Source organism: Lemur catta, chromosome 2 (assembly GCF_020740605.2).
Source record: "Lemur catta isolate mLemCat1 chromosome 2, mLemCat1.pri, whole genome shotgun sequence".
NCBI classification, from domain to species: Eukaryota; Metazoa; Chordata; class Mammalia; order Primates; family Lemuridae; genus Lemur; species Lemur catta.
The window spans coordinates 114,953,602-114,977,422 of record NC_059129.1 but is presented as its reverse complement, the minus strand read 5'-3'; the positions used below and the strand labels follow the sequence as shown (position 1 = coordinate 114,977,422).

Sequence of the window (23,821 nt, the reverse complement as noted above, 5' to 3'; positions counted from 1 at the left end):
GTGGTTCACAGAACACCAAATTTCCTGTAACTCTAAAAAGGAGACGACAGGGAAAACAGGCACTACAAAAAACACAAATGCTTACACATAGAAAAATGTGTGATATCTGAAACACTTTTCATCGAAATTTAATAGCAAACTGCAAATGACATTTTAGCTCCAGTTGGTATACTAATAACCAATTATGGTCATTATAAAAACAAATATATGCCTCAAAAAAATAAGTTGAAGGGGAAAACAGATGACAAGTTCTACAGATATAAAAATAGATGGCAAGTCAATATATTTGTTTAAAAAAAAACAAAACAATAAACCATTAATGATTTAGTTAAGTTGGTAACCTGCCCTACATTCATAATTTTTTTCTTCTCACTATATGAAGAAGTTGAGGGTGGGGGGAAGACCAACACAAGTTGGCATTGTGCGTATATGTTGACAAATTTTGTACTTGAAATAGACATGACTTTAGGAAACCAATCCTACTAATCCTACTTCTACTTTTGTATAAAAATAAACTTACGATCAGTGATAATTGCATCAAAATATGTGCCCTTCCTCCAGGAAGGTTTAGATGCATCTGAAACCAGGACATCAAGGTAGTATTTCTCTAAACCATACTGACGAAGGTTTGCCCTAATATTTTCATCTGGTCCTCTCCATTTCTGGTTTTTCCTACTGGCCTTTCCTGAAGGGAAAGAATAAGGAAGATAGGAAAATATGAGATGGAACAGCATTCTTCCTGTTGTTAGCTAAAAGTAATGTTTTAACTCATCTAAACCTATATTTACTCAAATAAAATTTGCTTTCATTTAAAATCTTAATTTATGTATACAAGTAAACAATTATTTTTATTTCAACTTATTATAAAAATATATTTTGAACAGAGAAAGTACTGATGTCTAACTGATCTTGTTCTGTCACCTTTCAAGTAAAACTGCCTTACAACACTCACTCAATACTTTCTGAGTACAAAGCATTTAGCAGTAAGATACAGAGTTGAATAGAACCTGGCCCCTTTCCTCTGGCAGGAAACAGTCCTGTATAGATACAGTGATGAATCAGATAAATAAAATAGAAACGAAGAGAGCTAACTTGAGAAATGTAGCGGCTATCACCATGAAGAAAGGAGGCAAAACGAAGACATTATTAATGAAGAAACATTAAAGTGGGGACTGAGGAAAGGCTAAAGAAGTCAAAAGTTTCTAGTTTTAGAAGACATGATAGTTTAGGATGATAATACCAGCGATTAAAATCAGAGAACCAGGAGGAAAAACAAGCATAGGAAAAAAGATGAGATTCATGTGTGATATATCAGTCTTGATATACCTTGAGGTACCTGCAGAACATTCAGAAAGAGACACCCAGCAGGTAGTTGAAGGCCGGAATATATACGCTTGGGAGACATCAATATATAAACTTAAGTTGAATCCATAAGAATGAATGACAGTTTTTGTTAACCTAGGTGGTAGTTACATAGTGTTTGCTCTATAATTATTCTTATATATTATACACTCTTCTGTATTATGATCAACTTCACAAGAAAAAAATCAAAAGAAGAATGACATGACTCTGAACAACAAGCACTGTGATGGGAGAAGGGGTCAAAGATAGATGCTGGGAAAAAACAATAAGTAAACAGAGATCAGAGAAAGTTGCAGGGTCTTTATGAGACTAAGATGAAACAGTCCCAAATAAAAGTACCACCCAATGAGATCGCTGTCTAGGAAATCAAGAGAGGTTTTTTGAAGGTCAACATTGCCAAATGCTGCAGATCTGTGGCCTTAGTAAGTGTTTTCAGCAGAACAGTAGGCACAGAAGCTGGAAAATAATGAGTAGAGGAGAGAGTGAGAGATGAAGAGGAAATAGCAAGTTAATACTAGTTTTTCAAGAAGCAGTTTGGCAAAAAAAACAACAGAAAAACAAAGTGATATCTAGAAGGGCCTATAGGATTGATAGAAAAAGTTTTATACTTTTAAAACCAGAGAAACTTGAGACTATTTTAGAATACAGTAAGGGATTAGAAGTATAGGAAACAGGCCGGGTGCGGGTGGCTCGTGCCTATAATCCTAGCACTCTGGGAGGCTGAGGTAGGAGGATCGCTTGAGCCCAGGAATTGGAGGTTGCATGCAGTGAACTATGATGATGCTGAGGTGACAGAGTAAGACTATCTCCACACAAAAAAAAAAAGTGTAGGAAACAGAGAGCATACCTAACAGCATCTTGGATAAGCTCTGACGAGACTCTACCTCAATCAGAATTCTACCCAAGTAGATGGAAGGTTATAACTTTTTAAACATAACTTTAATAAATAAAAATTCAAGTAAATTATACAGGTCAATTTCCTTAAAGCAAATATACTGCTTCTAAAAGCCAAGTGAAATAATTCTTCTTAGCATTTTGTCTACTCTAACATATTGCAGATAAAGAATATCCTTCTCTGGTTAGCCCATTTATGTAAATCTGATAAACTATAACTCATTTTCTTCCTAAGAAATATTACTAAATTCTTTATAGTCAAGGTAGGAAAAAAGGTCATCAGTACAATATATCAAATTGCTTCAGCAAAACAAAATATACTACTAAAATCATAAATTCACACCCATATAATAACTTATACTGGGTGAAGAAAAGGAAAAGAATGTTTTAAGGGCTGATTCAAGTTACTATAATGGAATACCACCAAAAACACAAATAATCTCAAAACCATCAATAAAAACTGGACATTTTTAATACCATTAAGCTATAAGAAAATACTTTTTCAGTTTGATTCAATTCCATCCAATCACACATCATTATTGACGTTTCTAGAATTTAAAATATTTTCCAAAATTACCTCAAAAGCAAAGCAGATACTTGTTTCAAGTACCCTCAGTAAGTTCCTGTCAGCTTTAAGTGTTTCAAAGATGTTTTGGTCAGTTATGAAATTAAAAATATATATGGTACCTCAAAGCCTGGTTAATCCAATATACATGGAATGTATAATTATTGAATAAATTATTGATAGTAATCTTTAAATATAAACTCTGTATGTTTTATTAACATGTACATGCTGATTACAAAATGGCCCTATCTCTCTCCTACTTCTTCTCTCCCAACCCTTAAGCTCCCAAAGATATAGTTGGCCTACCTTTTTTTTTGTTTTTTTTTTTTACCTCCCTACTAAGTCTACAAACACCTCTGAGGGGGAGGGCCTTTTCTTATTCATTTTTGTGTTCCTTCAGGAAATCATTTTGTTCACACTAGATTACTTCATAAAAAGTAGATACCCAATGAAGTCTTTTATAAATAAGTAAAATTACATTACAATTTTGTATTTTAACATTAAAATAATATCATATAAAACTACAGTTGACCCTTGAACAATGCAGCAGTTACGGGTGCTGACCTGCTGTGCAGTCAAAAACCTACATAGAACTTGTGATTCCCCAAAAACTTAACTACTAATAGCTTATTGTTATATTTACTATAGGTAGTAAAAATACATTTATTATTCATTAAGTGGAAGTGGATTATCATAAAGGTCTTCACCTACTCATCTCCACATTGAGTAGGCTAAGGAAGAGGAGAAAGAGGAGGGGTTGGTCTTGCTGCTTTAGGGGCAACAGAGGTGAAAGAAAATCCAAATGTAAGTGGACCTTGTTGTTCTAGGGTCAACTGTGTTTTATTATTTTATCTCCTTTCCCCTCCTGTTTTTTTCCAGAGACAGGATCTTCCTATGTTGCCCAGGCTAGACTCCAACTCTGGGCTCAAACAATCCTCCTGCCTCAATCTCCAGAGTATATATTTTATTATTTTAAAGGCATTGGTATAACAGCAAAGACTATAACACTGTCTATAACCTCTACTCACCTAAACCGTGAACCGTGTTGTAGTCTATGTCTGTCCCATATACATATGCACCAAAATGAGCAGAAGCTATCAGGAGGCCACCTGAAAAATCACATAATTATGACCTGTTAACCAGAAAGTCCCAGACTCCTGTTTCTTCCTGTAATTAATTTGATCCAGTTTTACAAACTGGCTATAGGCAGAGTACCCTGGAATGACACTGATCCTGGCCATATTTAGCAAGCCTCAGAAATGAAAAAACAAATCCCCTAAACTGTATTCATTAAATTGGTCACAAAGTAGGTAATTAATATATGCCCTGGCATCATTACTTTAAACAGTACTACTTAGGGAAAATTATTTTTTTAGTCAAAATAATGTATATTTAGACATTTTCTTCTTATTTTGAGAGGCCTATATAAAAGTATCTTGCTTCTTTCTTAAAAATGAGCACATAACTCTGCTTACACAAAGAGCTGGCAATAAATAAACTCTGACAATTGGGCTCCATTCCCACTGAATCACAGAGTTTCACGTAATTAAAGAGGGCATAATTAATATGTGAGACATTAGCTCTTACAGAAGTTAAAATATTAGGACATATTTTAACTTTTGTAAGCGTTAACTATTTTATTCTACAGTTACTCCTGTAACCAATCAAGTATCTCCTGTTTTAAACTGTAAATATAAATTTCTGAATTACAATTAACCACACACAAAAATAATTAGTACAATTATTGTTGCTTAATTAGTGCTGTGACCAAAGTAAAAACAATTATCCAATAAAATTTGACAAAGTAATTTGACAGATGTGACCAGCTCACACATGAAGGAAAACCCTAATAAAGATTGAAATAGCAATTACACTCTTTAAAATAAAAGGTAACGGTATTTTTAAATTGTTTAAGAAAAAAATTTTTACAAAGTTAAATAAATTTTTAATAATTGTACTTTTTTCATTAAACTTCACTTTGTTTAATCATCCAAATTAAAAGGCTTTTAGTGCTTGGACAAGTTCTAATTAGCTACACTGCAGAAAGGTCTGCCAGTCAAGTTGAAATAATAAATATATTCTTAGACTATAAAATATGCACAGACTTGGCCAAGTAAAAAAAAAACTAGGGCTCTTTCCTTACATCCTTTTGAAACGTAATCTCTAAAATTAAGATGGGTAGTGCCTCCAGAGGGTCAAGATGTATAAATTAATGGTGTTCCTTCCATAGCCATTTAAAACATAGTCTGGTAACATGTACTTAAAAATACTTTGCTCATGAATATATTGCAACTTACTAGTTCCTATGGGAGCCCATGAAGAACAGAAATGGAAGACTAAAAGTACAGCAGAAACCAAAACCTAGGTCCTCTCATAATAACTACAGAAAGCATTTATGTGAGAGGGAAGGTTTAAAAAAAAAAGTCCTCATAACTCTTGCTTTGGAAATGGAACAGTCCATATTTAGGAAAGGCAGTGTATGTGATGACTTGAAATAGTCACAAAGTCACTTCACCCAAATTATGAGGAATTACTACAATTCTGCCAATTAAGGCAGATACTCACCTAGAAGAACTAGTTGTCAAGGGGAACAGAAAAGCTTTCCTGTGCTTCCTTAAACAGAACCTTATCCATTTGGTTAGAGTGAGTTTTGAGAAGACCCAATTTACAGTACACTGCTGAAAGGAGATGAATAATCTGTTAGACTGCATCTGATAGTCAACTTTGTGCCTTTTAAGCTTTTAATTTTTAAAAATAAAATCAGAATAAATTAGCTTCTCTGAACTGGTCACTGGGTAATCACTGTTAGTCATCTAGTTGTTCTTTTGATTAAACTTTTTGCATTTAGTTATACCTCAGCTTGAGTTTTCTTGAAAGCTTTTTGGTTGAAAAAGGGGTGCTACAAAAGCAGGGTGAAGTGTCAAGAAGGCAGATAACGTGACTCACTCATTTCTTTTTATGCCATCAAAAGTAAAAATGCAGCATATGGGATCTAGACCCGTAACTCAGTGTTTCAAATTCTCATCACTTAAATAGTAACCACTTTAAGGGCAGGGTAATATCTCACAGGCAAAAGGATACAATAATAAGTAGAATTTATTCTATGATATGGAAACTCATGATTTTTTATCTTTAGAGAGCTAAGTGGAAAGCTTTGCAAATGTGGGGAAATGAGAGACTGGGCTTTGGTTTTGCTGAGAGAAAGGGAAAAAATGAAGAAAAATGGCAATATTATTTCATCTATTTTTTCCTTTTTAAAAAAGAACTCTACTTAAATAAATTAAACTAGCAGCCTGAGCAAAAGAATACTGCTAAAAAATAGAAATCCTGCTAGACAAACTATGAGACCCAGGAAGAGGGGACTACAAAGAGTACTAGAAAAAATGGGAAGTGAGGATATTACACAGACCTACAGAGATCCATTATCTCACTCTCCCAGCTTTCTCTTTCCTCCCCTAGGTCTCCTCCGAGAACCAGGACAGTCAGTTTCCCAACTCCTAACTCCTGTGTCTACTATTGTGCAAGGACAAAATTTCCAAAGGAGATACACTCCTTTCCTTACACCTATAGGTGACCTGAAGGTAGACAACGTCAAGGAATATACATTAGTCTCCTGGGTGCATTCTCATTACTAGAGGAGCTGACTCACTTGAGAGAGAGCATGAGAAGGAATCAGAGAGCTATGGCTGTAGAGCTCTAAATTACCTAAGGCAATCAGCATACGCTAGTACCAATTATTTTAACTATAAACAAAGAATTAGACTTGTACAATATTAAGCTTCAATTTCCCTGCCTGCTGCTACGATTTGCCAACAGTTGTAAATTATGACTATCTTGGAAATCAGCCAAAAAAGGGACTAGAAAATAAATTCATGGCCAAATTCTTCAATATCACCATTTAATATTAGCTATATCTAACAACTTTCACCAAAAAGACATCTAAGTTTTTATCAAAATAATAATTAAAAAATAATAATGATAGCCATCACAGTTCACTGAATGTCCACCATGTATCAGGCAACTTCCTAGGAATATTATATACATATATTACCTCACTTAATTCTCACAATTTATTACTATCACCATTTTACAAATAATGCAATTGAGACCCAGACAAGTTAAGAATCTTGCCCAAATTCATATAGTAATTTGTGAAGAATTAACTCACTCTATTTGTTCTTCCTTTATACCATACTACCTACTTTGGAGTCAGCACCAATGGAAGTAAATATACGTTAATTCACCAAACAGATAAACAAAAGGAAGATTTGTTACTAAAAAAATTATATGAAGTAAGTAAAGCTGTGCACTCAGTTAATGGCAGTTGTATACCATTCACAAGTCTTATAACATATCACAAGCAGGGCTGTACCATTATAGGTATTCAATAAATTCATGCTGATCATTCCTTTAGCCAAACTCCTATGTAAACAGTAGTAATTTCTAAGTACTGAGAGCTGATCGAATGGGAAAGTGGAAACACACAACTTTAAAAAAATCTTACTAAAATGAAAATCAATGTATTTGCTAAACTAGAAAGGAAAGTGTGTTTCTGCAGCTCATATAGTTCCAAACAACTTAGATAGCACACTATCTAAAAGAAAAAGGAAAGGAATTTAGGCAGGAAAAGATTATATCTCTCCTTTCAACTTCCCAGAACCTTTCTACCCTACTCACAAGACATGAGTAGTCAGTGAGTAATACATTTGGGAAACTACATACATTTCAGTTTTCTACCTTGAAAATGGAAAAGGGATTAGATACACCTGAATTTAAAAAAATACAAAAAGGAAACTGCACGAAAAAATACCAAATACTTTGATAAAAACTATGGCCATGGAGGAGGGCAAAAGGCTATGTATTTCTCCAATCCTTCAGAAGGTACTACCCATCAATGAGGCAAAAGGCCCAAGAGAGAGGATAAACTATACTTAAGACTGTGTCTATTCACAATTATTGGTTATTACCAGTTTTAAAACAAATGTATCAAAAACTGATTAATGCCGTAAAGCTATGCTTAAACTACAAACACAAGTTATGAAAATATATTTTAGCAGCTTATTTGCAAAGATCCTCCTCATATATGAACAGTCAGTCAGATGATCAAAATATGCAACCACTGTGAGGAGCTGTCCTAAAATAAATAGAAGCAGGTCTCCTTGCCCCTCACCACACTAAAGATTTACACTGAATTCTGTGAAGTTGGAATTTCATACATACCCAGCCTCATCTACATCAATGGAAAGACATGTTACCTATACTGGCAACTCTATTTTTAAACTCTATGGTCTGGTCTATACATGTGTGTACATATTGATCATTTTGTACATGCATGTATTCTTCTCACTTCACTGAAAAAGTTTGTAAAGTCTAAGAACAAGATTAAGGATTAATAAAGGCTTTAGCATTTAGAAAAAGATAAGTTAGATCCATTCTTCATATCATATAAACAAAAAATCTCAGCCGAGCACAGTGGCTCACGCCTGTAATACTAACACTTTTGGAGGCCGAGGCAGGAGGATTCCTTGAGGCCAGGAGCTCAAGACCAGCCTGAGCAAGAGCAAGATCCTGTCTCTACAAAAAACTAGAAAAATTAGCCAGGTGTGGTGGCATGTACCAATAGTCCCAGCTACTTGGGAGGCTGAGGCAGGAGGATCACTTGAGCACAGGAGTTTGAGGTTGCAGTGGGCTATGATGATACCATTGTACTCTAGTCCGGGTGACAGAGCAAGACCCTATCTCAAAGAAAAAAAAAAAAAAAGAAAAGAAAAAGAAAACAATCTCCAAATGGACCAGAGATGTAAAAGGAAAAAACAAAACTATAAAAGTACTAAAAGAAAATATAGCTGAACTCCTTGGGTGTAAGGAAAAATTTGCATGGCATAAAGCAATTACTAGCAAAGTCAAAAGATAAATGACAAGCTGGGAGAAAACATTTGCAACACATATCACAAGGAAAAAAAGGGGGTGAGGGAATAATGTCCTTTACTTACAAAGGATCTTTAAAAATGAGGGGGAAAAAATCAAAAGTGGTATAGCAAATGGGCAAAAGACATGATAGACAATTCAAAAAAAAGTCATAAAAATGGCCCTTAAAATATAAAAAGTTGTTAGACTTCACTCATAATAAAAGAAAGACAAATAAACATTACATTGAGATGCCATTTTTCACCCAATGGATTGGCAAAACTTCAAAAGTTTGACCATATATTCTGCTGGTGAGATTGTGGAAAAACAGGGACTCTCCTATACTGGCAGGAATCCAAAATAGTATCCTGAAGAGAAATTTGGCAATATGTAACAACACTACATATGCATATACTCTTCAACCCAGCAATCTTACTTCTAGAAATTTACCCTAGTGCTATATCTCTAACATTACGAAGGTATATATTCATATGGTTATTCATTGCAAGCATGATTTCTAACTATAAATTATTGGAAACTACCAATGTACAAGTATAGGAGATTGTTTGAATAAATTACAGTACATACACCCATGGAGCAAAACTACAAAAAAGAACAATGTCTATGAATTGACAGGCACGGATTTCCAAGAAATACCATTAAGTTAAAAAAGCAAAGCTAAAGCCAGCGTATACAGTATGCTACCTTTTGCATAAGAAAGAAGTGAAAATAAAAAAATGTGTATATCTGCTTATCATTAGAAAAAGAAACACAGGAAGAATCAACTAGAAAATGACGAAGTTCATCACCTATTAGAGATGGGGGAACAGGATGGAAGGGATATAAAAGGAAGTGGCATTCCTCTGAGTTCACCTTCTGGTGTAGTTCTGACTTTTGAAAGCAAGTTAATCTTAAATATAGTTAAAAATAAAAGTAAATCAACAAGGAATGGAGAGGCAGGAGATAAAAACCTAAAACTGGCCAGGTGCAGTGGCTCACACTTGTAATCCTAGCATTTCGGGAGGCCAAGGCAGGAGGATCACTTGAGACTGGGAGTTCAAGACCTGCCTAAGCAACATAGTGAGACCACGTCTCCACAAAAAAACAGAAAAATTATTTTTCTATGGAAAATAGGAGTGTGGTGGTGCACACCTATAGTCCTAGCTACTCAGGAGGCTGAGGCAGGAGGATCACTTGAACTCAGAAGTATGAAGTTGCAGTGAGCTATGATGACATCACTGCACTCTAGCCCGAGTAAACAGTGCAAGGCCTTGTTTTGAGAAACAACAACAAACTAAAACTGAGGGAAAACTGGAAATAAACCCAACAGAATTTTAAAGGAAGGGGAAAAGAAGCAAGCACAGTATTTGACTTTATTTCTCCTTAGGATAGAGAACTGAAAATACATCCTAAACTCTTTTTAACAGGATTTTTTGGAAACAGCATGAGCAAAGCAATTTGAAACTATTTTAGAAATATTATAGGAATGAGCAAAAGAGTAAATGTGTTGATGTTGATAGGAACCAGGGTCCTTATTGTGGAAGAAGATGTATATAAATATGGTACGGGGTAGGCAAAAAGAAATCCATAAAGTTAGACTGTAATTTGTAGTATATGTGCAAATTCACAATTTCTAAAATATTTATATACACTTATATGTGCACATATACACACAGTATGTAGGAATACATGCATGTGTACTTGCGTATGCACTTATACACATTTTGTATGTATACACATATATATGTTTCCTGGCTTGTTCACTGAAAGGGTCTAGAACCCAGATCTTGGTCTCTAATACCACCTCCCTACTAAAAGAAAGAAGGGGTCCTTGGAGAAATGACTGATGCCACAGTTTGAACAAGTAGAAGAAAAGTCAGAAAGTAAGGAAGTGCTCAAAACAAAATACAGATCCAATGTGAAAGGGCTGTCACTGGGCAAATCTGGGACAATCTGTGCAACCAAATAATTAAGGAACATAATCAATTATAGGCCACCAGGGGGGAAAAAGCAGGAACTACTTGTTTATATTAATAAGTAGATAAATAAATATGTGGAAGAGAAGAAAGGGCTCTTGCTTACAACACAATAATGAGTATTAACTGGTAACTATAGAGGGAGTGATAGAGTTAGAAAATTATCCCTTTGAAACCATCCAAGTAAAGACTGGTTCTGGCAAGAATCATCAATGGACACCCTGACAGAGGTGAGGGGGATTTGGATAAGAAACAAAATATTAACATAGTCTTAATGTGTCTCCCTACAGATTGCTTAACAACTGCAAGGGAAAAAAAAAGTAATCATACAGTGGAAAAATCAAATACAATCTTGACTAGCCGATCAAAATTAACATTACCAGTGAGGGGTAGAGAGCTATTGTGTATATACCACGGGGATACAAAATCACCAATTTTGTCCAGCTAGGAATGTTCAACCTACATCAAACCATGAGGAAACAGCAAACAACCCAAAATAAGAAACATTCTAGATAACAAATAAAGGGAGGAGAGATAGCATTCTTCAAAAGTACAAATTTAATTTTAAAAAAAAGTCTTTACCTATGTTCCAAATGGAAGAGATCAAAGAAACACTAACAATAAAATATAATACCTGATCCTACACCAGAAAGGGAAAAAGATGCTAGCAATGACATCATGGTGCCAACTGACAAAATTGGAATATGAATATGAATATTAAAGTAGTGTAATATTAAAGTAAATGTATACTACATTTACTAACATTGGAAACTATACTGTGGTTATATAAAAAAATATATCCTTATTCTTAAGACACAAGTATTTGAGAGGTAAAGGGATATGATGCTACAACTCTCAAATGATACAGCAAAGAAAATATTATGTATATAAACGTAAATAGAACAAGTGATAAAGCAAATGAGGCCAAATGTTAATAACAGCTTAAGCTGGGTTAAAGATACATGGACATTCTTTGTTCTATTTTTATTCCTGTAACTTTTCTATAAGTTTAGCATTATTTCCAACAAAAAGTTTAAAATGTGGGGGGAGACATTTGGGATAATGAGGAGGATAGGAAAGAAAAGATAGTATGTTGGGATGGACTATATGGAGACACCAGTAGAGTGGGAAAAGAATGACTCACGAATGAATTAATTCAACCACAGCAAACACAAGAAATCATTCCATCAGCTAGAAATCTCAACCTTGATACTACTTCTTCCTAATCCTATGTGGTCATATTCCTCAAGTTAGGGTATGGTCTAATAGCTGGCTGGCAGATCCTAAAACAGAGAGAGGCAGCTCCATGACAGCAGTTAAGAGAATGAGCTCTGGAGCTGGACTGCTTAAGTCTGAATCCTATGAAACACATATGGCTGCACAATCTTGGCCAAGCCACTTAACCTCTCTCAGTGCCATAATCTCATCAAGAAAATTTTTAAAAGTATCTCCATGTTAGTTGTTATAAGAATTAAATTAGATAATAATATTGGAGTACATAGCACAGTACCTGACACATTTACTATTCAACAAATGTTAGCTTTGCATCATCAATGCTCAAAGGGAAATATGGCTATAGGGAGAGGCTCCAACCACAAACTAAGCCACAATGGGTTAGGCCAGACAAACCTAACTGTGAGTACGCCCTGGGTATCATATGGGCAACACCAAGCAAAATGAGCTGAAGGAGGAAAAAATCTTCAGAGTCAGATGAAGTAAACTTGGCGTTTTAGGACTTCCACACAAAGTTAATTACAAGGGCATCCCAATCAAGTGCACACAGAACCAAGCTCATTGCCACAGTGGCCTCTAGCCCATTAATATTTCATCACTTTTCTTATTTTCATAGCTATTTATAAACCTCCACAAACCAAATCAGAAACAGAATACATTATTTTTTCCATCTAAATATATGGTTATTAACTTAAAGGGATGAACCTAATTTTTTTTTATCTTGTCATTCCAATCTCTCTTCCCCACCAAGGGTTTTCCTATCTATATAAACTATACATCTTTACATTTCTACAATGTATAATATTGAAAGTTCTGCTATTTAAAAAAATTAGATGTATGCTCCCCTCTAGTGGTTTACTTGGAATAATACCCACAAAATTATATCTGCATAATCACTGCCGTGGCAAAAGTGTTAAACACTGGCTATTTATTACACAAGTATGTGGTTGTCTCTTAGCCACCATCCAGTGATAATTAAAAGCTTATTCTGTACATTTAACCTTTTAGCAAAAATATTGCTATGGGCTTCACTAATACAAAAGCAACATCTCCATACTAGCTTAACAGTTAAATAAAAATACCTGTTCCAACAAATGGATCAAAGACAATATCGTTTGCTTTCACTTTTCCATGGTTAGCCATGATGAATGATAAGCCAGCATCCATGCTTGTATTTCCAATAAAGAGTCTCTTTTTGACACTGTATGACTCAATAAGCTCTCTCTGTCCATCTGCAATCTAGATCAGAGATATTTTTCCAGTTAGTATAACCATACAGATTTGAGGTAATCCTTCACAATAAAACCGCAGTATCTTGCTGACAAGAACTTCTTTCAGCTACCACTGCTCTAAACTTGTTCCTTGAAAATAATGTGCTTGTGGTTGTTATGTACAAAACTTTTTATTTCTTAATGTCTTTCCATTTACTTTGTGTTTTCAAACCAAATATAAATTGAATTTGAATGCAATTATTCCAGGGGTTAGTAAGTAGTAAACTTTGCCCATTTTTTTTCCTCCTAAATAACAATAATCTCTAACATAAGTCACAGCTTCCATTCACTCACTTACAGCCTTAGAGAAGTAGGCAGAAGTGCTCTATGGTAATTCTATTTATATTCAGAATGGAAGACCTAGATTGGAGATCTCCACAAATGAGACCCCTCAACTATCATAGCATTCTGCCTTTTCTCTGCTTTATCAAAAAAGCAGTCCAGATATCTGAAAAGTCTTGTTTTAATATTTCTGGGTACATCACACACCCTCCCTCAGCCCTATATCTAACAATCTAGTAAGCCTCTTGTACTTCATAGGAATCTCTGGGGTTTAAAGCCTATGAACATAATCACGTACTCTAACTGATTTTAATCCATACAGTAGTTCTGACTCTTCAGCTGCTTTAAAGTTCTACATACAAAGAGTCAAAAACAAAGACCTAACATTTAGCTTTTAAAGAAACAAACTAAAATAAGTAGAAAGAATACTTGCTTACCCATCTACCAAAATAAATATTATGTGGATTCTCAGGGATGCGGTTTGGGTCTAAACCATAATCCTCCAAAATAGAGAATATATGTTGTGGCTTCTTTAAATTCACTTTTCCTTCAAATGGCAAAAACTCAAGTGCCTAAAAAATAAAAGTAATTCTAATGTCCTATAAAAATTTACAAAGAAAAATAGTACTCATCTAATAATATCTACCTTGTAAGTTTAATGTCAGCATTAAATAAGATAAAACATGAAAGGCACTTAGCACAAAATGTGGTACAAAACAAGCACTTAACAGACATTAGGTATTCTTATTATCAACAACGGCTAGACTACATTAATCCTGTAGGTTTTCTGTTTTTGATAAATTCACTTACATCTATTCGTTTGACTTTTTCTTCTTGTGTCAATGTTTTATTAAATGTGTGAATCTTTATTTTATATGTAGAGTCTGAATGTAGAAATGGAACCTAAAAGAAAAGCAAATTAGTTTTTTAAGCTTAATAAATTCTACAGAATCTGCACATATCCCAATATAAAACTACATTTCACTACGTACCATCTTCTCCACAGGGTAATTTTTAAGAGAACTGTAGAGCTCTTCAGGAGATTTTCCATGACCCCATAGCTCAAATATAGACCTAGGAAATAAATGATTGGTACTAACTTCAGAAAAGAACTCAGTTCACACAGTAATACATAACAGTTATTTTACTAGTTTGTTGCACCCACTCCATTAAAACAATTATCATCTATGTTTTCTAAGCTATAGGTGAAAAATTTGTATCCTGGCAACAAATATATCTTAAATCCAAACCACACAGAGAAATTGAGGAAATTCAATATAAGTCAGGAGTTTTCCAAGTTTTCATCATATTTTTATACTATAACAAATGATGCCATAAAATCACTTAGTTATTTTAATGAAATGAGTAATAAGCTGCAGAAAATCCAATTTTCCCCTGTGTCTTCTTCATAAAACAACAAGAACAATGATCAGACTAAAATGTTACTATAATATTAATATTTAGCTATGATTTAGTAACATTTAACAATTAAGTTACTCAAAATATTGAGATCTAATAAGGTAAGTACCCAGGTGCTTGCTATATTTTTCACTTTTTGTGTTATGCTCAAAACATTTCACGTTAAAAATAATTAAAATGAACTTTCAATCCCTAAACTACCACAGAAAAAGTTAAATTTAAGTTAGTTTTGAATCTAAAAAAGTCTATTTCCTTCTAGTACAACTGATGTTACAAATAGATCGTGAATTTTATCCTTTGAAAACAAATTCCTCCTTTTCTATCTATTGAATTTATAGAGAGAAGGCCTCTGCAGTAATAGTACTCTTACTTAGCTATCTCTGAAGGTATACTTCAGTTACATGAAATATACAGAGAATAAAAAGCAACAAAAGAAATGATTATGTAAGTATTATACAATTATTAATTATACCTTAATCAAATACATGCATCAGAAGATAAGAGCTTTGAAAGAAGTGTACAAGTTCTTAGTACTCAAGTAGCTATCTTTTTTTTTTTTTTTTTTTTTGATACAGAGTGTCACTTTGTTGCCCGGGCTAGAGTGAGTGCCGTGGAGTCAGCCTAGCTCACAGCAACCTCAAACTCCTGGGCTTAAGCGATCCTACTGCCTCAGCCTCCCGAGTAGCTGGGACTACAGGCATGAGCCACCATGCCTGGCTAATTTTTTCTATATATATTTTTCGTTGTCCAGATAATTTATTTCTATTTTTAGTAGAGACGGGGTCTCGCTCAGGCTGGTCTCGAACTCCTGACCTCAAGTGATTCTCCCGCTTTGGCCTCCCAGAGGGCTAGGATTACAGGCATGAGCCACCGTGCCCAGCCCAAGTAGCTATCTTAAACCTAATAAACTGGACCTTTGGAATTCAGACACCTCTTAGAGCTATAAATTTTAATATGTAAATCTGAAATAGTAATTATTCAAAGGGTGTTTTTTAGTTATGTTTCTGTTTTCTCGTCATTTTTATTTAATAATAACACTTATTAACAAGTTTCAGTTTAAGAGATTAGATTTAGAGCTCCAGGTAGTTCTCAACAGGATGAAGTTAACTAAATATGAGATTATATCCAATTTAATAATAACAGCAATTACATGTGACAATATAAAGCATTACTAACCATGTTAACACAACTAGATATATGTAAATTTGTATTGGCATTGCATTATCAAATATAATTTCCAAGGAAAAGAAAGTTTTCAGCAATCTGCCAAAATGTTCAGGAAAAAAAGCAGCTCAAAGATAATACAAGCTGTTCCATCTTTAAGACATCAGTTGAAAATGCAGTTTAGTTTTCAAATCTGATGACATAAAATTTTCCAATAGTAGAAAAAGAAATGAAAGAAAAGGAAAAAAAAGGAGCACATACCAATGATAAAATCCAGAAACACTCAGGATAAATGATCAACATCATTACATTCATTCATACCAAGATGTGATATTATCAGAATTCCTTTCTCTAACAAATAAAACAGTAAAATATATTTCATGCCAGTCTCCACTTTTTGTCATCTTACACATCACAAAATGCTCATCCAAATAAAAACCAACTATAAGAAAAGCATCTTCAATACCTTGGTTACAATTAAATGTGGCATATATCCTATGTAAGAACATAGCATTTACATCTCCTACTATACTGCTGCTAATATGGAAGTTTAAAAAAAATATTCTACAACAGGTGTTTCTGCATTTCCCCCACTGAGATCTCTCACCCTCAGGTTCAGCAGGTAAGTCTCCTCTGTTCCCCCACCGCCACCCAATGGCACAAGCTTGTAACTGCAACCTAAACTGAGCTCCCTCCACACCATTCCTTTCTGCTCATACAGCAAAAAGTAGAACTGAGTTGTACGTGTTCACTCACACAGGAGAACATAAGTTTCTCTTACTTGGCACACACTGTCCGTTTCATTAAGTTTCTTGCAATTTCTTCAGAGGGAATGTTAAGAATCCAAAATGGTGACTGAAAGAAATAACATACAACTTAATTCTAAGTGGCTACATGGCTTCATATGCTTTTATTCAAGATATGAATAAGAATACTTGATTAGGATAATACAGTACAATTAAATTTAAATTTAGAGATTTTATAGTCAAACTACACCACAGGAAAAATACAAAATTAACCCTAAATTTAAATTTAATTTGCTGATACTTTCATTTATACAGTCATTTATAAAAGTGTTCTTAGATTGTACTATATTATCCTAATTTGATTTTTTGCTATTGGAGCGACTTTTATTTTGGTTAAAGTCAGATCAAGTATTCTTACATCCATGGTAAGTAGCACTACAATAGGAAAAAAAGTACATGAAAAAAAAAGACTGCAAGGCAGTATCCACAAATTATGTCATGTCAAGGAGGAAGAACTGTGAATGATTTTTTTTTCTAGTTTTCAAACTTCTCTAATAGACTGACAAACTACAAATACAAAATATAAATCTCATAAACTCACAATCTTACACAATGAACAATGTCAAATTTTAAAATGTTTCCCAATATAAGCCCAAAATTCAGCTAAATTCTAAATTCTAATTCTAAATACACATCAACAGAAGCCAGCCCTTTTTTCAATGAAAGGACAGATAAAAATTATGGTACAACTGTTCAATTAAAAACTAATAAATAAATGAATATTCAAAATATTTTCCAAAACCACAATTTTTTCCAAAATATCCTTTTTACTCCAGTGCCTCTAGAAACAAATACAAGCACACAAATATGAATTTAAAATAAGCACTTCTCTTCAAATCCAAGGTTCTAATTATAAGTGTACATATTATTTAATGAAAACTCAACTTACCTTTCCATAAGTTTCCTGACCGCTAGTGAACTGACCTCCAAAAAGTGAAAGCAAAGACTTTATTTCCTATATTGAAAATATTATAGAAAGAATACATTTTAACACAGGTATAAGATGATTAAAAAATTTAAAAAAGTGGGCTGATGATCTACCTAAGGCATTTAAGTTACATCAGATAATTATGATTCAGGGTCCTGAAAAACTTTAATAGTAATAACCATGGTTAAACAATTTCTGAGAAATTTTAGATAACAGGAGAGTTGCCAAAGACTTCATCAGAAGAGTCCTGATTTTGAAAATGGAAAAAACAGAAACTACAGATTAGTAAATCTGACAATTGATCAATAAAAATGAAATGAATAATTAAACAGATGATTTGAGGATGTTTGGAAACAAATAAATAAATAGGGAGCATCACTTGGATTTAACAAATACATTAACTTAAACTCCCCTTCTTTCTGGATGAAGTTACAGAACTAGAAAGCAAACTAACGCAATAGATACTTTAAAAGTGTCATGCATGCAAAATTAAAATCTGTTCAGATAGTGTGTGTATATATATATTTGAAGCCATCACTTTATATTGATAAACACAAGATGACTATACAAATTTTATGATTTGTACTATCAACAAATTATCTCCTTAAATAACATAAAGAGAGTAGAATCCCACTCCTCTGTGTAGATCTTATGAGGAAGTAACCCAATAATAAGTAAATAGCTCCACTATTGGCTGCTGACAACCCTCTTTCCTCCCAACCAGAAGGAGCCTTTAATACCAAGCCCACCATGAGCCACAGCCATTAAAATTGAAACATATACCCAGACCAGGAAGTTTCCCACTCCAAGATCATTTTATATTAAAGCGTGTTGCAAAATCAGCTTTACATTGAATACATCCAACCATAACCAAGTTAAAACACCCAAGTTTGCTGGCTGCACCTGAAATACACTGTTAAAAATCAGCAACAGGTAATAACACAAAGATCCTAAAAGTGATGGATTATCAGAAGTTGTATAGCATAGCATTAGTTCTACTACCCAAAACATAAGCAACCACTTAAAATTGAGAATAAATATGATAACCTCAGTTTCAAATTTAAAAGCAAAACATGTTTAAACTACTCCATCACCAACCTGGCAAAGCAAAACATAAAATTTTCATTAATTGTATGGCAAATTCATTTTCCAGTTAAGAATCTTTCTACATTAGGAACAAAAGAGAATCTATATTGAGCATTGGATATACAAACATGGCATGATCTGGGGCACATGTGATATATTAACTCACATGAACTTTTCAATTATTGCAGCCACTCATTCTTTGAACCATTAGGTTGTTTCAAGACCAGCAGTAAAATCCAGGTGTCTAAATTTTACTTTTAGTACAATAAGACAGCTGCCAACTAAAATTGGCCCTAATTAAACTCTATCAGAGATAAAATTGGACCACACATTTCTAATCTCACATTTTAATTCACAAAGGCAGTTTCTCATTACAGCTTTGTTGCCTACCAGTTTTATTGCAGTAGATGGGCCCAAAAGTACAGACTATCCTTTTAACTGCCTTCCCCAGAAGGGATCCTATTTCACTCAACTCAACATATTAAGAAACTAATACGAGCTACATACAAATAAACACATATTTATCCTCAGGAGCTTAAGTTCTAAGAGAAATAAAACATTTAACCTCACAACTGAAGGATGTGAAACAGTACACGTTCTTAAAGAAGTAAAAGCAAAAAAGTATTAGAGTACAAAAGAGGAAAAGATTACTTCAGTTTTAGAAGGGATGTTTCATGGTGACTTAAGCCCTAAAAAACAGGAAGAATCTAAATCAATGACAGAGGACTTCCACTTCCAGGGATGGCAAACTACGTAATTCAGATTAAGCCTCCTGCTAAGAAGAGCTACAAAAGCTGGACATCTACTTGAAGGCATAGAAAGATATCAAGAATTACCAAACCACATCCAGGGCAGAACAGAAATTCCAAGGTGGAGCCACTTTTTCTCTAAGACATTTATCAGTTCCAAAAGCAGATATGAGAGTAAACATCCCTTCTGACAACCTGATGGAGACAAACAAACAAAAAAAAAAATGATAGGGCCACACATGGGGGACAAAGGAGACTTGATAAACCACCCAGTTCAGATTAGGATCCCAAAAAGCTACAGACCCTAGGGAGTATGTGGGAATCAGAACACAAACAGAGTTCAATGCCTGAAAATGAGTTAAAGTGATCCTAGATAACTCATGCTCTTATGTGGTCCTATCTTCTTCAAGAGGATGCATATCATCCTAGGCCTTAAATTATTTCTTCAAATAAATTTTCAAATACAGCATCTGGCACACATTTCAAAAATAACCCAGAACACATACGAAAAAGAACCAAAAGAAACAATAAACAATAGAAACAGACCAACAGGACCCCTTTTAACAGTCACATACTTTAACATAACTATGCTTTCTGTATTGAATGGGGTAAAAGACAAAAATTAAGAATTTCATCAGAGGAGGAAAAACTACAAAAAGGAAATTACAGATCTGAAAAAGAATCATGTGGAAAATATAAACCTAAAATAAATACATAGATAAATCTAAATGAATATTGACTAAAGTCAATAGATCAAAGACTGGAAGAGGAAAGACTCCAACCAGACTAATGAGAGCACGGGAAGTAAAGGTCAAAGCAGGAAAATGGAGGGCATAGTTCAGGGAATAATGGGTAGTGCGTTGTAGCAGCAATAAGGACTTGGGGAAAGTGGGAGAATGAAGAAGAGAACCATGCAGTGGTGGAGTGATGGGCCTTGAATACCAGACTAAGGAGTTGTATACATGGGACAATGAGGACATTAAATAGAACTGAGCTTCTGGAAGATTAAGCTGGTACTAGGGTAATACAGTAAGAAGAATTTAAGTGGCAAAAACTGGTAAAATCACCACGTGCTAGGGATATGATTCTGGAGAGCACAGCCTAATCACTCCATTCTCACTGCATTACCTTACTTTAGGCACTCACCCTCCTTGGCTTCTACCAAGTCCCACTCTAGTATAAGTCTACAGTCACAACTCCCCCCCTACCCCCAGCACACACCACTACTAGTCTGTGGCCTGTAAGGAACCGGCCACACAGCAGGAGGTGAGTAGCAGGTGACCTGAGCAGAGAGCCAGCAGCCAAGCTTCATTTGTATTTACAGCTGCTCCCCAGAAGCTTCAACTGTATTTACAGCTGCTGCCCATCACTCGCATCACTGCATAAGCTCTGCCCTGTCAGATCAGTGGTGGCATTAGATTCTCATAGGAACGCAAACCCTACCGTACACTGCACATACAAGGGATCTAAGTTGCCTGCTCCCCATGAGAATCTAATGCGTGATGATCTGAGGTGGAGCTGAGGTGGTTGCAAATACAGATTATCATTAGCAGAGAGGTTTGACTGCACAATGAATGTAATGAGCTAAGTCATCCTGAACAGCCCCCTACCCCTAGGTCCATGGAAAAACTGTCTTCCATGAAACTGATTCCTGGTGCCAAAGAGGTTGGGGATTGCTCCTTTAAGTGGTATCTTTTCTCTGGTACTCCACAATTATCGTTCTAAAACACAAATGATCTTGTCATTTCTTGGCTAAAAAAGTCAGTGGCTCCCCATTAAATCTAAAACAAAATCCAAACTCTTTGGAATGGTATCAAAACACTCCCAAATTTGGATCCTACCACCTCTGTAGTCTCACTGCCCACTACTTCATCCTCTATTGCCAAGTATCCCAAATTGCCAACCAACCACGCCTCTGTGCCTTTAAGCCTACTTTTGTTTCTTAAAGAAGTGGGCTTTCCAGTCCCCTTCACTAAGAGAACATCTTCTTTATCAATTAAGACTTAATTAAAAATGATTTCCTCCATGAAACTTAAAACATTAATACTGAATCAATGCTACAATCTTCTTTCATACTCCTTAGGCCAATGAGTTGAGCAATACTGAAGAAAATCACAGAATCTTTGCACAATTATAATACAAATATGTGATCTCCACTTTCAGTTAACATTCAGCTTTGCTCTAATACCTGTATTCTTCTCTACTTGATGATTTTACTTAGCCTTGACAACTCTCTCCTTTGGTTTCAATGACTTTTAAATTCTGCTATTTTTCTCAGTTTCCCCATTCAACTGCTGGCCTATCATCTCTCAAGAAATAACTTCAACTCATCCGTTACCATCCTAACTCTTCTTTGACCAATCTCCCCTTCTATTGAAAGGGTAACACCTCCCACTGTGCGCTTATATCCATTCTTCCCTTCCCTACAGCCTATAAACACACTCAAGCTCAATCTCTCTGTGGAAGGAGTCCTCCCTAGACCCTAGGTCCCCCTAAAACTGTTAACCAATCTGTTACTTTCCCTTCTATGCTCTAATTAAGAGCAGTCTACCTTATCTCCCCTTCCTTATTTTCCAGTGACTACTAAACCAAGCCATCTGGCTGCTCCTGCTAAAACTCTACACAACAGCTTTAGTAAAATCACCAACCAATTATCTTCTAATAGATAGTATCAATGAACACTTTTTCATTCTTTTCTAACCAAAAAACAACTGCATTCAACATTATCAATTTGTCCCTGCTTCCTAAAACTTTGCCCTCCTAATTTCTGTGGCCTCACATCCTTCTTATTCTGACACTTGCTTATCTTCTTCATGGCCTCCCCTTTCTGACATTCCCTTAATATCAATACTTCCAAGCATCTGTACTTACCCCACTACTCTTTTAACACTATTCTTTGAGTAATTTCATCTTCTCTCCTAGTTTTCATATGCAGAAGACTCCAAATATTTACTGCCAGTCCAGATCACTCTACCATGCTCTGTGCATACTTATATATCCACTGCCTCCTAGTCATCTACACTTGATGTCACACATGCACATCAAATTCAGCATAAACAAAATTTAAATCATACATTTGCCTGTGTTCCCTACTTTAAATGGAGACACTATTATATCCACCCCAGGAGTCATCCTTCACTGGTCCCTCTTCCCCCCACATTCAATCAATCCAGACCTAATGATTTTATCACCTAAATATGTTCCCAACCTATCCCATTCTCTTCCCCCTTGCCCTGGGTCAGGGCTGCTTAGTCTATTAACAAGACTCTTCCAACGGACTCCTAACTAGTCCCTGATGCCAGTCTTATTCCTCTCAAATCCATCCTCCATATTGCTGCCAAAGTGATTTAAAAAAAAAATTGATTGTTTCGCTTCTATACTTAAAACTATTCATTAAATTCCTTTCCCAAGCTCCAGGGTGGGCATTCAAGGCATTGCATTTTCTGGCCCCTATCTACCTCTCTTGCTCTCTTCTTACCACTCTCTTTCACACATCTGGTGATTAAGTAATAATGAACATCTTGTAACTCTAACTTACATATTTCCCTCCTTGGCCCAGCTAACTCCTACTAATCCTTTAGTTCAAGTGTCATTCCCAATGGAAGGCCTTTCAAAGGCCAACATCCCCCACCCTTCGGATGGATTAGCTTCCCCTTCTATATGCTCTCATATTCCCCTGTGCATCTCTCTATCATTGCATTTAACAACATTAGTTTATAATTCTACGATATGTGCCTGCTCAGCTGTTAGTCTAAACAGTAAGCTCCTTGAAGGAAGAGGCTGTTTTTGTCATCGCTATATCCCCGGCGTCCACACATTCGATTACAGGCACACTGAAAATGTTTCTTGAATGAATAACTAAAACACTCTTCCCAACTTCTCTATCATCTAATTCCCACCACCAACTCTTCCACCGAGTTTGACTCGCATATTCTGAGTTAAAACACCACACTGCATTTCTGTCAGATGTGTCTCTCCTCCGCTAGACGAAGAGCGCCTGGAGTGAGAGGACCCGTCATATTCACCTGCCTAACTTGGCGCGCAGACATAGGAATGAATGAAAGTGCTCAGCCAGACTTCTCTCTCACACACCCGCCGCCAAGCTCACCCCGCCCAACTGGCCAAAGGATTGCACCGAGGACGCGTGATCAGCCCCGACAAGCACAGATCCCGGAATCC

General features: G+C 35.3%; 1 protein-coding gene across 3 annotated transcripts in view; it reads right to left on the bottom strand.

The window, feature by feature from the left end:
• Window positions 1-23,821, bottom strand: part of TRMT11 (tRNA methyltransferase 11 homolog) — a 50,223-nt gene that overhangs the window by 26,132 nt on the left and 270 nt on the right. Inside the window, exons 1-9 of one of the 3 annotated variants that reach the window (XM_045544315.1) lie at window positions 19,730-19,789; window positions 17,769-17,834; window positions 16,855-16,928; window positions 14,483-14,564; window positions 14,301-14,393; window positions 13,928-14,062; window positions 13,020-13,176; window positions 3,850-3,930; window positions 521-685 (exon numbers count right to left, since the gene is read on the bottom strand). In XM_045544315.1, coding sequence (XP_045400271.1) covers window positions 521-685; window positions 3,850-3,930; window positions 13,020-13,176; window positions 13,928-14,062; window positions 14,301-14,393; window positions 14,483-14,564; window positions 16,855-16,877 — 736 coding nt within the window. In that variant the 5' untranslated portion in view covers window positions 16,878-16,928; window positions 17,769-17,834; window positions 19,730-19,789. Of the gene's footprint in view, window positions 1-520; window positions 686-3,849; window positions 3,931-13,019; window positions 13,177-13,927; window positions 14,063-14,300; window positions 14,394-14,482; window positions 14,565-16,854; window positions 16,929-17,768; window positions 17,835-19,729; window positions 19,790-23,821 lie in introns of those variants that run through there. The other 2 variants (XM_045544312.1, XM_045544314.1) reach the window with 2 other exon arrangements.